At 35.5% G+C, this 18,594-nt stretch overlaps 1 protein-coding gene across 1 annotated transcript in view; it reads right to left on the reverse strand.

Moving 5' to 3' along the window:
* Window positions 1-4,918: 4,918 nt before the first annotated feature.
* LOC125667208 (receptor-type tyrosine-protein phosphatase epsilon-like) overlaps window positions 4,919-18,594 on the reverse strand; it is a 47,955-nt gene continuing 34,279 nt past the window's right edge. Inside the window, exons 13-25 of the mRNA XM_056161483.1 lie at window positions 18,526-18,562; window positions 18,255-18,352; window positions 17,833-17,961; window positions 16,710-16,846; window positions 12,005-12,140; window positions 10,545-10,703; window positions 10,307-10,400; window positions 9,784-9,854; window positions 8,545-8,684; window positions 6,667-6,805; window positions 6,409-6,560; window positions 5,990-6,125; window positions 4,919-5,891 (exon numbers count right to left, since the gene is read on the reverse strand). Of these exons, the coding sequence (XP_056017458.1) occupies window positions 5,820-5,891; window positions 5,990-6,125; window positions 6,409-6,560; window positions 6,667-6,805; window positions 8,545-8,684; window positions 9,784-9,854; window positions 10,307-10,400; window positions 10,545-10,703; window positions 12,005-12,140; window positions 16,710-16,846; window positions 17,833-17,961; window positions 18,255-18,352; window positions 18,526-18,562 (1,500 nt within the window). The 3' untranslated portion in view covers window positions 4,919-5,819. The remainder of the gene's footprint in view (window positions 5,892-5,989; window positions 6,126-6,408; window positions 6,561-6,666; window positions 6,806-8,544; window positions 8,685-9,783; window positions 9,855-10,306; window positions 10,401-10,544; window positions 10,704-12,004; window positions 12,141-16,709; window positions 16,847-17,832; window positions 17,962-18,254; window positions 18,353-18,525; window positions 18,563-18,594) is intronic.

The raw sequence follows: 18,594 nt of genomic DNA on the forward strand, positions 1-18,594 counted from the left end.
ATGTATGAGGAAGACAAGTGTATGCATGTCGTGTTTATCGTTGTATACGACAACCAGGAAGTCTGAATATTAAATGTTTATTTAGATAACTTTTCAGACTTCATGATATGGTTGATAGTTCACTTCTATGCATATATATTACTGTCAAAGTTCAATGTATGCAGTTATGGTAATATGTAGGGTGCCAAAGATTAATATATGTATTTGTAATATTTTGTAGGGTGCCAAATATCAATGTAAGATTTATGGTATTCTGTAGGGAGCCAAAGATGAATGTACGCATTTGTGTTATTCCTTCGGGTCAACGCGTTGTTTGTCAACGTACGACGGTGGTTCGTGTCGTCTTTAAAAATTACCCGTCCGTCTCAAACGCTTATATAAGTAATAAATAACCATTGTAAAACTTCGCTTGACTATCCTTTGCCCTTCTGCCTTCAAAGTATTTCATTAAGTCAACGTCCCACTTCAGTTATTTGTCATGGCTTTCTGAGTTAATACTTTTGTACTAAATACGACGGCTGTTTGATATGTAATGTGTATTGTACCACAGCGCGATAACGCTTTGCATGATTTTGTGGATGATGATACATTAGCGTGCCACACCTACTACAACACGGAACATCCATTTTTAAGATCATGTCCGAGGACACCTGGGGCATTCACACCTGATACCGAGCGTTTGACGATGGAACTGCAACTACCTGTTTTAACGACTTAGGTCTGCCGCGGCCGGGCTTCGAACTCCAGGCCTTCCGCTAGCGGGGCGAACGCTCCAACCTCTAGGCCACCGCTGCGGTTTTCAAGAAATACGAGTATATCAAGGAACTGAGTCAACAACAAAACAACTCTGAAATCACATTATATGAAATATTTATCAAAATAAGATATTGCTACTGGTAATACTAATTGAACGACGTAATTCTCTCGAAAACTCTTTTCTCATTGACTCAATACCTAAACAACCAGGAATATAACAATATATTTATCCCGAAGTATCTAAAATACAGAAAACAGTGTTCATCTCCAACGTGACATAAAAAGGGGAAGATAACGAACAGTGATGAATCGCATAAAACCTATAAGGAATAATAGATAAAGAGTTGGGAAAACGCAGACACTTGGATATACCAGAGGTGGGATCAACGATCTGGGAGGAGTAAGCATCCCCTATCGACCGGTCACACCCACTGTAAGACCAATATCTTCATCAGGTAAACACAGTAATCCGTAATCAAAATCAGAGTACAAAAATGGCCTAACCATCGATATGAAACATGAAAGGTGAAGATAACGAACAGTGATCAATCTCCTATAAGCAATACAAAATAGATAGTTGGGCATACACGGACCCCTGGACACACCAGAGGTGGGATCAGGTGCCTAGGAAGAGTAAGCATGTCCTGTCGACCGGTCACACCGGCCGTAAGTCCTGTATCCTGATCAGGTAAACGGGGTTATCCGTACTCAAAATCAGTGTGCAATGAACGGCCTAACAATCGGTATGAAATATGTCAGACAGCATTTGACCCAATAATAGGTTGTATTAACGAACTAAATCGTTATAACGACCATAGAATTTGCAAAATGCTGACGTCAATCGAGACTGTTGAAACCCCTGTACCATCGACTTGTTTGTCAGTAGCTTGCCTCGATTTAAAACCTGATTGTACGCAGAACAACCTCTTGTGTATCGAATCAGTTGAGAGATATGAACACCATATGCAGGTGATAATGGAATATTGCTACCTAAATATGGGAAGTTGACGATGGAGAAGCAGAAATCATCCAGTTTGTCATACAGCTGAGTTGTCAGTTTGCCGTTAATGTCTGCTTTCATCAAAATATCTAAGTAATGGTAATCGAACAAAAAATGTTCTGTTCAATAAACCAACAGTGTCAGTCACTTGTATATCTTACTGACGGATGGAATATTTGAATTGACCTCAAAACACTAATAGGAAATTTATTTCTCATGTGAGGCAACATTTGTATCTTCATAAAGTTATGAAATAGTACCATTGTAGTAATCTAGGCACAAGTTGTGGGTATTCAGTAGAGTACAGAATTATCAACAGCTGTGCAACATGTAGTGGATTTTTAAAAATTCCTTTCTTAATACTATGATAGCAGTTTGTAAACTTAATATCCAATATTTCCCATGTAGTGAAGATCAGTTGTGTTCAAAGCATAGGTTCCCCATCCCTATGGTGTAGAGTATCATATATATTCAATATATACCATCTTTGGTAGGATGTATCATATTCGGGTTCAACATTTTAAGAATGGCACATGTAGTGATAAATTCTCTCAAGAACAATTCTTTACATGGTTTTTTTTTCAAGCATTCTCCTATGGTGTACATTCCTCTTGTGTTTAGAAGTTAGAGCGTGGACCTTGGACAAAGTTTCACATCAAATAATTAAGGCGGCATGATACACTTTTCACTGCAAATTCAGACGAGTCTTTAGCATTTTCAGTGATCTGCCCCTGATTCACGTTTATTTTTAAATGGCTAACCCATTGGTAGTCAAGAGGTGTTACCAACCAGAGTTTCATAACGACAGCGACTCTTGTTCGAGTAGGTTCGAAATCTACCGGAGACTTTTACATTTCGTTTATCTTGTACTCTGCAAAATCGATATTTTACATGTTTTGTGTCTCTTGAAAACCAACAAAGATATGTTATGCAAATTATTTCTGTAATGTTTGTGATCGCCGTCTCCCTTTTAACAAACCAGAGACATTTTAACATTCGCATTTACATTTTTCTGTATCTTTTTTTAATATAGATACACTTTCAAGTTATTAAAGTATAAATATTATTGACCTGTATGTTATCAAAAAGCAACAGATAAATTCACCTGACTTTGACTTGTGTCCATAGTTAGTAATGGTATCCGTATTCAAGCGATAGTAATTAAAAACAGTCCATAACAAGAATATTATCTATTTTTCTTTATTGATTTGTAAGTTGATCTACATATCAATGCGCACCGCTTTACCACTTTGGTTTATTTTTCAGTAGTTGAAAAATTAGCTTGTTGAATGAATATACATGTATTCATACCGGACATACAACAATAAAAAGTTGGATCTAACTGAATTGAAACAAACTGTGTCTCCTTCGTTGTATATAAAAAGCAATGTACATCAATATAAATTAAGGAGAAAACACACAGTGAATATACATTTACCAGACATTAGTTTATTGCCAAAAATGCGGTTATAGTGTCGTGTCTCAATACTCAAATGCAAGGTGAACATAACGAACAGTGATCAATCTCATAACTCCTACAAGCAATACAAAATAGATAGTTGGGCAAACACGGACCCCTGGACACACGAGAGGTGGGATCAGGTGCCTAGTAGGAGTAAGCATCCCCTGTTGACCGGTCACACCATTCGTATGAAAGTCTTCATTAAGCGTTTCATACTTCACCACATATCAATGTATATGTACGTTTTATCTCAAACCCAGGCGCATTGCATAACTTTTAACATATATTTTGTACACTGTATATTCATGTACAAACAAGCTATGCTCATTCGACTTCATATGGCGCAACTGGTCTCAGTCATTATGAGAGCCACCACCCACTTCTGCTTCATACTTAGATATTTTATTGAAAATTGATAACAGCAAAAAGACAACTGAACTTTATGACAAATGGGATGATTTTAGATTCTCCATCGTCAACTGTCCATATTTATGTAGCAATATTCCAATATCACTTGCTTATGGTGTGTGTATATATCTCAACTGATCCGATACAGCAAGAGATTGTTCTAGGTACGATCAGTTCTAAAATCGAGACCGACGACTGACAAACAAGTTGATGGTGTAGGGGTTTCAACAGTCTTATTTAAATTCGGCCTTTCGCAAACTCTATGGTCGTTATAACGATCCAATTTATCAATGCAACCTATCATTGGGTTAAATGCTGTCTGACGTGTTTCATGAAATGTGAAGATAACAGTGATCAATCTCATAAATCCGACAAGCAATACAAAATAGAGAGTTGGGCAAACATAATCCCCTGAACACACCAGAGGTGGGATTAGGTGCCTAGGAGGAGTAAGCATCCCCTGCCGACGGGTCACAACCACCGTGGACCCTATATCTTGATCAGGTAAACGGAGTTATCCATAGTCAAATTCAGCGTGCCATGAACGACCTAACAATCGGTATGAAACACCGTAGACAGCAGTTAACCCATTGATAGGTTGTATTGGTAAACTAGATCGTCATAACGATCATAGAATTAGCAAAATACTGACTTTAAACGAGACTGTTGAAACCCCTACACTATACACTTGTCGTCAGTAGCTTGCCTCTATTTAAAAATTTACCATACGCAGAACAAGCTCTTGTGTATCATACCGATTGTTAGGCAGTTCTTGACACACTGATTTTGACTACGGATGAGTCCGTATTCAAGGGACCAAGAGGTGTAAAAAAAAAATGCAGCCTAGAGTTTGCTCATTACCCCGATAGATCGGTGTTGCCTCTCTCTCTCTTTCTCTCTCTCTCTCTCTATTTCACTCTCGCTCGCACGCACATCTATACACTTGGAACTAAACAAGACCAAATCTAAACAGTACTAAGGGTTGCAACAATGTATTTTAAAATCAAGACATGACAAAATAGGTTTTTTATAACTTGCCGATTAAAAAGTATCCCAAAGGAAGTACTGGCTGTTTAAAAGTGGGCTTTTTCCGAGTACTACTATTTTCCCATAAGACCTTAATTTAAGAAATGAAACATATAATTAATTTAAGAAATTAAACTGACAATTCTTTTCTTCATGCAGGTATCAAAGGAAAAATTGGACGGACATCTTTTTCATCAATGCGCTATGAGTTTCATTTCTTTTCATTTAATTATGTGATTTTTAAATAGTAAAACAAAGAGTTCCTCTCATCAACAAGCTTTAATCAACTTTTATGAAATGGTGCGTTGAATACATGAAAGTAAGAATGAAAACAGCAACACAAATGGCTGACGGAGTGCGTTCAGGTCAGGTCAGGTAGAGTTACTGAGCAAAATTAAATGGATTAGACACAGAATTAAAGGTGCAATGGTTTTAAAAAGCTGAATTAGATATAAAGGAAGAGAACAAGTGGTGACTGGGTGTATGCTGCATTGTATTGGAGGAGACGTTGATTACTGGTTGTGTGGTGGGAACGGTGTGATTCGACTCAGCTCCATTTCAGTATCATATCTTTATCGATTCCATGTCAATGTTGTTCCCATAATGTAATGCGTTTTATGATCAAGGTGAAGGTCATAGGAGTAGTTTGACCTTGATGCTAGTTTGTTGCCTGTTAGTCTTATCATATCTGAGAGATCCCAAGTCTCTATCAATATCGGTCACTGGGGTCCCTGACCTTGATACTAATTTGTATGCCCCGGCATCTTCTCATTTCCGAATACCCAAGCACGCAATCATATTTTTCAAGTTATATCTGTTGAATTTTGGAACTAATTTTTCCACACATAGTTCTATGTTGGACTCACTCCCCAAAATATAATTTAACCCCATTTAATCTGAAAACAAAAACATTTCTACACAACTAGATATTTTGCCTTATCACATCCTTAAGTTTCTAATACTTTCATCTACTGTTTACGGACAATGCCTGCGGACATTTTAAGGCAGAAGAACAAGAAGCGGAAGAATAATTAATAAGAAACAAACACACACAATAAGTGAAGTGTGGGTGAGTCAATAATACCAGTACATATATAATTGTTATTAGGAAGAAGGTTGGTTGATGTAATTCATTGTGTTTGATGTTACAGTCTCTTTAACTGGTCCTCAGCAATTCGCGTACACTGTGTCATTTTGGAGATGATCAGCAATGGCCTCGTAACAAAACTGATATTCTTCCTGAAAATAGAAAAACACGGAGTTCTCTGTACATTGATGTGCAAAGGAAAAGAAATCGTATTGAAATTGAGTGGAAAATGAAAGTATTTCAATCATACCAAAGAAAATATGAACTCTGGCCGTCGGATTTGGAGTTGTCTTGTGATTGTAAATATGTCCACCTCTGTATCCATGGTAAGTTGTTCCAGAGCATTGGATACAACTAAGAATTGTCCACATCGCTTGGCCCCATCACTAAGTAATATGGAATTTTATCTCATTACTCTGATGATAATAGAATTTATGAATTGAATTAAATTGCTATGCGATAAAATGACTCTTTATTTTCTGGAAGATTTTTTTTATTAGAAACGATGTATAATTTTCACAAGTGTTATACCGGGTATATTTTTGTTATTTCTAGAACAAGAGAGTACTTGGCTTAACCCAAATTAGCCTTTCTTTAATTCCCAGGTGTGGATCTTCAAATAATTCCTAAGATATTACATATGTTTGCAAAAAAATAATGAAATCAAACCTCGACAGAACCAGAATCCTTCCCTCGGGGTGGGTCCTTTCCTCCACTCTCGCTTCGTTGACGAGATCAAGTAAAACTCTCCGGTTTGAGGAATCGCTTTCTCCTTTCCATCTTCTACTTTCCAGTACGCAAACGCTCATGCCACTAGCTCCCTGCAATCATATGTTTGAGACGAAATGAATCTTGGATTATAAATACCAAACAGTACTTCATGAAATGTAAAAACAAATTTCATCAGAAAACTTTGTAAATGGACACCTTTTGGTGCAGAGTAATGCTAGTTGTGGTGACTGTTGTCGTTTGTGTACAGTCTGTCATTTTAGTCGTGAATGCTCCAATCGTTTTGCTTTCATTTTTAGCAGGAAGCCAAAATGAAGACTGAAAAAGAAAACACAAACTATGGGATGGCTACAATAATGAAAGGAGTTTATTACAAAATTGAAGCTCATGCCAATCGTAAACCGTCTTAAAGCATGAAAGGTGAAGATAACGAACAGTGACCAATCTCATAAATCCTACAAGCAATACAAAATAGATAGTTGGGCAAACACGGACCCCTCGACACACCGGAGGTGGGATCAGGTGCCTAGGAGGAGTAAGCACCCCTGTTGACCGGTCACACCCGCCGTGAGCCCTATATCCTGATCAGGTAAACGGAGTTATCCGTACTCAAAATCAGCGTGCCAAGAACGGCTTAACAATCGGTATGAAACACGTCAGACAGCATTTGACCCAATGATAGGTTGTATTGACGAACTAGATCGTTATAACGACCATAGAATTTGCGAAATGCTGACTTCAATCGAAAATGTTGGAACCCTTGTACCATCAACTTGTTTGTCAGTAGCTTGCCTGGATTTAAAAACTGACTATATGCAGAACGGCAATGACTGGTTGGTTTCTGGGGTTGATATTTTCGTTTACGTTTTGTAATTACACGTGTTTATGTCGAGTTGAAAAAATTGGGGATTTAAATTCAGAAATAGAATACAATGAAACAGCATAGATTTATTACATGTACATTTACAAAGCTACACACAATACTTATGTTACAGAACGTAACCTCTAACTATGAGATTTAAACCGTTATTTATAGTAACAATCACGCTAAAATGACATCCGGGACAGTTTTAAAAGTTTACTGTGAGGTTTACACCCGAAATCAATACAAATGTATAAAACACATACAAAGTAAAATTTCCAAATTTTCTTTAAAACCTATGAGGATTATCTCTGTTGTAATTCTGAGAAACTCATTCAAACTATATAGAAAGGATATTTTGTAAACCTAAACATGTACTCACTCATTCAAACTACATATAAAGGATAGTTTGTAGACCTAGAAAATCTACTCACTCATTCAAACTATATAGAAAGGATAGTATGTAGCCCTAGAAAATGTATTCGCTCATTCAAACTACATAAAAAGGATATTATTTAGACCTAGAAAATGTACTCACTCATTCAAACTACATAAAAAGGATAGTTTGTAGACCTAGAAAATGTACTTACTCAATACTACGAACTCCACCAAACCTTTCTATTCCATACCGATCAGTAGACTGCTATATGAGCATTATCATCATATCTATAAAAGTTTAATAAATGACATATCGTAGAAATTTCAACAGTTTAAATATCGGAATTCGTTAAATTGGTATGCGTACAATGATACAACATTAATTTTCTTACTCCATTTTAGCAATTGAGGTCACGCTACCCAAAATGCCCTCACCTATAGAATCACCGTAGAACATTGTGATAGACATAATTTTTTTTCTACATAATTAATATTTTATCATCTTGAATCAGTTGCGAGACAAACATGATATGCAGGTGATAAAGGAATATTGATACATAAATATGGGAAGTTCACGATGAAGAAGCTGAATTCATCCCATTTGTCATGAAGATTAAAATTAAATAATTATATAAATGTTCCATGATTTACAAGTGCACATTAATTTTAATCTCTCAATATTAAATTTTGATGCTTATGTCCAACATCGTATAACTAAAAATATTACACGTGTCGTCATTGTGACATCAGAATCATGCGCAGTAACCTGACAAATGATTGGTAAATGAAAAGATACAAGACTGCTCATTATACAAATTGCAGGATTTTTTCTCGACCATTCCGATTCGATTTCCACCAACGGGCTCAGAGATACAATTGTAGGTGCATAATAAGCCTTCACAAGTCTCAGGAAGTCCTCTGTGTAATCTGGGAGAGGATATTGAGCACTGATGAAATGGTCATTTCTTGTCAAAGACTGAAAATGAAAAGTAAATGAAAGACAACATGCAGAATGTAGCCATCACGTACGTATTGTTGTTTTTAATCGGTGCATTCAATGTAAATGATTTATAACTTTGTAGTAGTAAATTATGGTTATTCAAAATAATCTTGTAGTTTTCATATTATGTTAAGCCGTTCTTGGCACACTGATTTGACTGCGGATAACTCCGTTTACCTGATCAGGATATGGGGCTCACGGCGGGTGTGACCGGTTAACAGGGGATGCTTACTCCTTCTAGGCACCTGATCCCACCTCTGGTGTGTCCAGGGGTCCGTGTTTGCCCAACTATCTATTTTGTATTGCTTGTAGGAGTTATGAGATTGATCACTGTTCGTTATCTTCACCTTGCATATTCAAATACTTTGTAGATCTATATATTATACATTTACATATCAGGAATAATTACCATGGATTGATTTTGTTTAAACGGTAATTACAATTTTGAGTTTTTCCGCCGACTCGCAATAAATTATGATTGACCAACACCTGCGCTACACACAATAAGCGAATCAACACACGGTGTGTTCTCAATGACAAATTGGTTTAGCTTGATCAATGAGACTCTAATATTGATTGATTTACCATCATATACAGTTATGATGTATCATACGGATAATTAATATGTTCACTGTCAAAAAAATGTTGATCAGTCTAAATAAGTAAGACATTTCAGACATGTCCCCTTCCAAGTCAAACATAATAAGAACAAAGGTCATTAATCCTACATAAAAATCATAAACTGTTCCCGTAATGAGATCCATAAGAAATTTAAGTATATGAACGTAATCAATTAATAAGGTCTGCACAATAAAGAAAAACAATGACACAATTGTTTTGATCTATACAGAAGTTAATATTTATCATGGAATCTTTGAAAAAGTTCAGCTCCTAGGAGTACATTTTGTACTTTTGATTGTTCTTAGGTCTGACCATTTTCACCAGCAATTGGGTTTACTCTACTTTGTGAGGACAGATGCATATCAGAAACCCCTTGCTAGAAAAAATGGCGGTCTGATAAACATATCGCCTTCATGTTATATTGACAAATATATATATTACACAGCAGACGAACCTGTAAAGAAACTACATTATAGTAGGTGTTCTTCCCTTTAGTGTTTGACAATGGACACATGTAACTTTCAACTGAAATGATTTCAAGAAAAGAAAATATATAATTCATCAGTCTAAACGGTTTTATGTCTCTGGGTATCCTTCATATATACAATGCGAGTTGATTCAGATTCATTTAGTCAAACTTTAGGGGTAGAGAGCCAATATGCATATGTACAATCAAACATAAATGGAATGCAGAAGATCTCTAGAATAGAGACTCCTGGATATCAATTGTCGGCTGCCTTCACCACAGGAGGGGTAGCAGAAATTTAAATGAGAATGTATCTATATGTTACAATATTAAAGTGAAAGTGTAGTGCATTGTAGACTCTATATTAAAAGTGTGGCACCATTAGTGAAATGTAAATATTCAACTGTGATGGGGATTAATCATTAATTGGTAATATTCTATCATTATTGCAAGGTGTCTGAACTGAGTTTTGTGGCACCAAGGTATTCATGTATTACACAAACTGGTTTACCAGACAGAACACTGGGTTTGTAATTGGCCGATACATTTTGCCGCCCTGTTTTGTAGTCTTCTTGTGTGTATTCTCGCCTTCTGGACAACAGGTCCTAGAAACAAGAACAGAAGATCATTCTCATGTCACATGTTACTGCACAAAATCACAAATATCGTTTTAGAAAATCAAACAAACTGTTCAAATCATTCAAGCTAAGATAGGCCAATGTTTATTAGAGATTCATATATAGAATCACCTGAAATTCAGCAGAAAGTGGTGATTTATTGGCTACTTCTCCGAGATTCATGTAACAGGAATGGTCCTGGAATTCTCGTAGAAATGTCCTGGTTGATACAGACCTTCTTTTTCCTCGGAATGATTCAAGTAATGCCAAGTAAACAACTCTGTATTGCTCCTTAAATATGAATTGTATTATAAACGGGTATTTAAAAAAGGTGATTTTCTCTCTTTATATTATTTGTAATGATCCAACATTCTAAACTAACACAATACACATATCTATATGAAAGGTGACGACAACGAACAGCGATCAATCTCATAACTCCTACAAGCAATACAAAAGAAATAGGTGGGCAAACACGGACCCCCGGACACACCAGACGTGGGACCAGGCGCCCAGGAGGAGCAAGCATTCCCTGTTTAACGATCACACCCGCCGTGAGTCCCATATCCCGATCAGGCAAACGGAGACATCCGTAGTCAAAATCAGTGTGTCAAGAACGATTTAACTATCTGTATGGAACGCGTCAGAAAGCACCTGACGCAATGACAGGTTCTATCGATGAACTAGATCGTTATAACGACCATAGAATTTGCGAAATGCTTACTTGAATCGAGACTGTTGAAACCCCTGTGCCATCAACTTGTTTGTTAGTAGCTTGCTTCAATTTAAAAACTGACTATACACAGAACAATCTCTTGCATACCGAAGTAATTGAGAGATATAAACACGATATGCTGGTGATAATGGAATATTGCTACATAAATATGGGAAGTTGACGATGAAGAAGCTGAAATCATCCCGTTTATCATACAGTTGAGTTGTCAGTTTGCCATTAATGTCTACTTTCAATAAAATATCTAAGTATGAGGCAGAAGTGGACGACTCTGTGGTGTTTTTCATTTCGAGCTCACAGGGATATATCGTATCGACATATGAATGAAAGTTATTATTGTTAATAGACAAAACGTCGTCCATATATCTAAATGTTGAATTGAAGGCCACAGCAAGATATCTTTTCTTTTCGCATAGAAGTTTTTTAATAAATTCTGCTTCATATGAATATAGAAACATGTCACCTAACAAAGGAACACAATTCGTGCCCATGGGAATATGATATGTAACATATCAAGGAATACAGGCATGATATAGCACATCTACCAACAATTCTTTACAGAAAATTGAATGCTACTAACCAGATCTAGGACTTTGATTTCGAAGTTCTGTCTGAATGAGATTTGTTTGAAAACACCTGAACACCGATAAACGAGAACACTTACGAAACAATTACCATTTCAATTAAAATTTATTATCTATAACCTATCATTGGGCCAAATGCTGTCTGACGTGTTTCATATCAAATGTTAGACCGTTCTTAGCACACTGATTTTTACCACGGATAACTCCGTTTACCTGATCAAGATACCCCGTAAAACTATCCACTAGGAATCAAAGAGAGTAAAACACAAACTTACGTCGCCCTGGATCATGTTAGCACGGCTGTTTCTCATGGTTTCTACATACTGCCGGATATTAACTTTCCCGGTTATCTCGCCTCCCTTATTAAGCGCGTCCAATGCAATATACGTCCCTGTCCTACCAATCCAAGCGCTGTATTGTTAAACAGAAGTCATTAGAAGTCTTCAATATAATCAACGTTTGAAATAGAAGTCATCAATATAATAAACGGTTAAAATGAAATCCATTAAAGCTGACATGAATTAATAAATATAGTATAATTCTATATGTCCGCCATATTTCTCTGCTAATCCGCCATATTAGTTGGAATTTCTATTGTTATATGTATCGGGGTTCGCATGGTATATAAGGGGACGAGCTTTGCTACGCTTCACTTCACATCAGTGTCTTCGATTTACCTGTGCGGGTAGCTTCGACAGGTAACACGTACATCTCCGATACTAATTTATAGGACATCAAGAAGAAATGAAATCACGTTTTGGAACACCACGCAGTGCTCAAAATTATAATAAACATATCTTACAGTAGTAAATCATTCTAAATATATATATTTGGATAAATATATATAGAATGCCTTTTCTTTACGTGAAAGTGCGTACATTTGCAGTAAATATGTCAAAACTATACAAAAATGCGGAGAAATATTTCATCTTTTATCTATTGATAAAATGGAATAAGCAAAGAGTATACAATGTATACCATTCACAATTACTTCAAGTAAAAGGCAAAGACATAAATACTACTGTACTTATAAAAATGGCATGTATGCTCGCCATGAAAACGCATCGAATGCGGACGACTATTTACCTGGAAATACTCGTAATATTTGTAAAGGACCGCAGATGTACGTGTACACTTGTCGAAAATAATCTAAGTAGTAGTAAAACTCCCTTTATTTGCATAATCCATGAAACAAAACGATAAACTCCATTTGCATTCCAACAGTAAACAACATTGTCCATTGTACAGACTGCGACACACTTAGCCCGTGCCGATCAGCTATCTTCAATCAGAGGAAGTATCAGAGTATAATATTTACCCTGTATTGTGCATGAATCATTATACCATATGATTTACTGGTCAGAGTATTGCAGATTTATAAATCAGGAAATCATTTAGGTACATAAATTTGCATATACAACACTGTACGAGTGTATGGGATGAGAGAGAGAGAGAGAGAGAGAGAGAGAGAGAGAGAGAGAGAGAGAGAGAGAGAGAGAGAGAACGAACGACGAGAGAGAGAGAGAACCGATGATCTTGTAATAATCGTGCTCTTATTAAGACAAATGATATCGTTAATTCAATAAAAAGAGAACAGTACTAGTAACTCAATATTGCTCTCATTAATTGATAATACAGATTTATTTGATTCATTTAAAGCACGCATTAATTAAAAATTAAACATATTTTTAAATAATGCTATTTTCAATTACTTCATTTTATGCTAATTTGGCGCTCAATAGATCTTATACATCTATGCCATTTTGCGTTATTACATTCTGCGTCGAACTCGACGCAAATTGTACTAATGCAAAATGTAATAATCAAGTTTATGATATTATGCGTCGTTATCAAACATCAAGGGGAGAGGACAAGAGTATCTGTCACCCACCTTTAATAACAATATTCATTTTTTGTTAGTTTGTAATGCAAATAAAAGATACATTGAGTGACAACCCCTCCCCCACTTACCCCAGCTTGAAAGTTCTAATATAATAGTAGAAGACACACACCACCACCAATTAAGAAAATGAAGATATGAGGCACTCATAGTAGAGGACGCTAACCACCCCATCCGACCCCCAACGATTGAAGAAAATGAAGTGTAGGGGGAAATTATTGAGGTAGTCAAAGTAAAAGACTCTTTAACCCTTCACCCCACATTAGGACTTTGAACATCGGACAAAACATCTTGGTTTGTTTGGGTGTTTTATTTTATTTTATTGCTGTTTTCGTTCATCTTTTTTTATTATTATTTTGAATGGCAAGAAATTTTGAAGAATCCTATTTTCCATTTTTTCCCCTGTTGTACCCCCCCCCCATGAAAAATGACGATACATGTCTGGTTATTACCTGTACATTTTGTTTTGCAACACATGCATGTATACTAATTGTATGGTGCATGTAGAATTGCACCCTTTACCAAGTTTCCCTTCATTTACACAGTGTAAGGAATGGTAAACCAAAATCACAAAACAAAATGCATAAAGACCAAGATATTTTCAAGCGTAGGAACTTCATTCATGAATACATAAATACATGTATTCAGAAAAATCGCATGCATGCATTGCAGGACTATAGCATTTGTGTGTTTTAACGTTTCTGTAACATGCCATAATGATTACTTTGAGGCTTGAGTGTAATTTATTCATAAATATTTTCATTTCGTAGATCTGGCGCAATGGCCATACCGCTGTACGTAGAAATTTCAAATTCAAATGTATTCGATAAGATGTTAGTGTACATAAATCAGTAAAATTCGTGTTGAGCTTTTATTTGATATGATACAGTGTCAATATACTGTAATGCATTAGTAGGATCTGCAGAAGGCAAGAGTATAAACATTTTCTTTTTTTATTATCAGTATCAATATCTATATGATCACGAAAAAACATTATATAATTTATATCCGGATTCATTTATACCGATTTAGATATCAATAAAAACAAAGCTGCATAGTTTGGGAGAGGGGTTTCTAATGAGTCTGATGAAATTAAAAGAAGGAACCCAACATTTGCATTCAAACTAGATATACTTCAACATGAATTCATTTCTGCTCTGACTGAAAGCATGATTCTAAATTCGGGAACGAATCTTGCATACAAAATAATTAATAGGGGAACACATAAATTCGAGCTCCTTTGGAATTTAATGAAATGTAGATATGCACCTTTCTTTCAACACGAATTGATATGTTGTTTCAGGCACGAAAACAGGGGGTTGGGGTGGGCAGGAAGGCTGGTCTGCTTTCCCCACTTTTTTTGACAATTTACTTTCCCCCCGTTATTCTAACATACAAAGTCAGTATTTTCTACACGCACAGTTCAAACTAAATTTTCTTTTTTAATTTGTAATGAATTCAATTATAAGCATCAACTCCTGTAAGTTTTCAATATATCGTCAATCACAATTTTTTAAATAGCTGGAAATGTTTAATGCTTGGAAGCTTACATTTATATAAGTGATCAATTTTCTTTCCTTCTGTGAAATGATATATTATAAATCGAAGTAGGACGGTCTCTCTCTCTCTCTCTCTCTCTCTCTCTCTCTCTCTCAATGAATATGGACATACAGAGACCGTAAATAATTATGTGGTTCCAAAAGAGACAACAAAACTATATTTTCGTTTATAAATTTCCTTTCATATGTGTCTTTGTGTATTCAACTGTTTATTATGGATTGCAAATGTAATACACGCATTTGCACACAGATGTATATTTTCGATCATTATTCCCTTATTTGTATATCCAAGTTTGTATATGATCATCGAAAAATTTTGAATTGTGCACGCAATATATCCAACCAGATATTAGATTCCCCATTTCTATAAACTGCAAAACCTCGACCAGATAAGCATTCAATACAGGAAAATTGTTCGACTCTGACATCTCCCCTGATTGAAGACACACTGTTTGACACGGGTGAAGTGTGTCGCAGTCTGTATAATGGAATGAGAACGTGTTGTAAAGTTCTAACGATATACAAATGGAGTTTATCATTTTGTTTCGTGGATTTATCAGAATAAAGAGAATCTAATATTTTCGGTAAGTGCACATCTCCGATACCTGTTGAATAGACGCCCGTATTTGATACTTTTTTTGGCGATTATACCTTGTGCATTGCATATTATGCATATGGCATGCACCTTTATTTTGCAAGAATTGATATAAATAATATATTTTATGCTCTTTGCCTATTCCATTCTATCTGTATGTAATTGGCAATTGATTTATCCGCATTTATTTTATTAGAAAATGCAAATACTTGCATGCACTTACAAGTAGGCAAGAAAAGCTTCTCTTTTTTTTTTGCTTGGATTTTTGTCTAACTTATCTAAACTTCCAGAATGTTGCATTAGTATACAATCAATATTTTGTAATTTTGAGCGAAGCATAATGTTTTAAAATGTTATTTTATTTGTTTCTCATTCCCTATATTTTACTATCGGAGATGTGCACTGGTCGAGTCCACCTAGAAAAATCACTCAGGTGTGACAATCACATTTGGGGTATATACGGGTAGAGTAAATTAGGCTACCTGAAAGAAATATGGCGGTTAAGATGAGAAAGGTGTACGTATTTATTAATTCATGTCAGCTTTAATATAATCAACGGTTAAAATAGAAGAGTTGATATTATCAGTGGTTAACAATCTAGTATATTAGACATGGATCTCAATTAGTCATGTATAGTAAAATTATTTGATAAATAGGATTATTTTTGGGGAAAACCCTTCAACAACAGTTACATCATCAGCATGATAAATTATATTGAAGGTAATCAAAGTTCACTAAATCCTGTCTGGTGCGCGAAATGTTTAAAATCCAATTTCAGAATTTTGAATATATTTTGTGTCTTAGCTTGTACATTCCCAACAGTTTCTCATTGCTGTCATGAAGTAATGCTATTTTCACACTGAAAATATCACTGTTATGACTTTGACAGTGTGAAAATATTCAGTGGATGAATTATACTATGTTGCTATTGAAAAATATGAAAGAATTCAACAGAAGTTTTCAGAACGTGTTGATGGAATACCACGAGAGCCAGCGGTTCTGGGACACCGTGATGTGGCCGCTGCGTGTAGTGGAACATACACACGTCACGCTCAACTTTATCCTGAAATTAAACAGTTAATGATCACCTATATGAAGAGTTGGAAATATTGGATATATCTGTTGCAGAGAAAGGTGACGAAAAAATACGTACCAAAATATTATGATTCGTATAAATTGAACAAATTGTATACTGATGTTTAATAATCAGAATACGACATTTAAAATTCTGGATTCTGGCACCTGCATCATATTCTTCGAATGTTAATTCATTACATAATGGCCTGCATATTTTATCATGAGTTAATCTCATTATATTGCACTACAATTATGACGGGTAGACATGATGTTAATGTTTTCAAGGATTTGTCTTTAGTCATTACATGAAATGAAAGTTATATTCCATGCATCTTCTAAATTTCCAACATTACAACTGAAGCCCGTAAATACAAAACGTTTTACATAAAACATTTTTGTTTGGAAGTTAATAATGTTTTTACGTATGCATTTGCGATAAAGGTAGAAATTGTTAATTGTTACCTTTTAATGTTACAGTTAAGAGTGGGAAAGGTGGAAATGGGAACAATCTAAGTTTTACCAAATTAACTTTAGCAATGTAGTGAAATTTATCTTCATCGTGTGTTGTACAATCCAAACTCTTGAACTATCCAGACACAAAATTAGGCAACAAACTGTGAATTATACATTAGATATAAAGCATACTATGTTCATTCCGGTATGCGGTGCAATTCACTAGATATCAGGATATCCTCAATTTGATTCCTGTCATGTTCAGACTCAATATACATAGATAGATAGTGTAAATTAAAGTATGGTTTATCATTTTATTATAAGCACATAACCTTTCATCTATTTGTCTTCATAATCCACTTTTCGTCAATGATATAGGTGCACATTTTCTGCTTGACAATTTTAATCTTATATTAGAGATAATTCTGCTTCACATACTTTAATATAATTTTGGCCATAGCATGACCCATTTTCTCAGCTGACGTAGAAAATTTAATGACGTAAACATTCAATACTCACGGCGTTGTTTTGCAAGCGGAAGTGTCTGATGACATAGTCCGCGTATACGTTTTCTTTCTGGTTTCGTATGCTGATGTTGCCTTTCTTTATCTTGTCACTGGAATTTGGCCAGTATTCGGCACATTTGTTCTGATAAAGATAGGGTCCAAGTAAGGTTGTTATCATAATACAACTTTACTGCGAGTAAGATCACGTTACGTACATGTAGAGCTATGTGGTCAGTTTATTATCACCTTATTGCACATGTACAAAATGTATCCCTTGTATGCATGCAAGGTGAAGATAACGAACAGCGACCAATCTCATAACTCCCACAAGCAATACAAAATAGATAGTTGGGCAAACACGGACCCCTGGACACATCAGAGATGGGATGCTATTAATCATTGATTTTGAATCATAATATCAAGTCTCTTTCTAACCTTCTTTCCCTCTTTGAGATTCGTCAGACAAACAATTACACTAATGTCTTCTTCCCAGACCATTTTCCAGAAAACAACAATTGTCTTTGATTTTGGTCCTGATAAATATAAACAGGCATATTGGAACATACCCAGGATTCAGAGTAAACAAATCACCAAAAGAAAATGACATGTCCAGTCGTCTATTTTAATGTTACAAATTCACAAAATATGTTGGAATAATAACGCACACTTGAAAATCGATATATGAAGATATACATTGTATATTTACCTTGCGTTGCAATATACAATTTCTTTCCTTGCACATCCTGTGTCCATGACGAAATTGAAGATTAATATT

Source organism: Ostrea edulis, chromosome 4 (assembly GCF_947568905.1).
Source record: "Ostrea edulis chromosome 4, xbOstEdul1.1, whole genome shotgun sequence".
Lineage (NCBI taxonomy): Eukaryota > Metazoa > Mollusca > Bivalvia > Ostreida > Ostreidae > Ostrea > Ostrea edulis.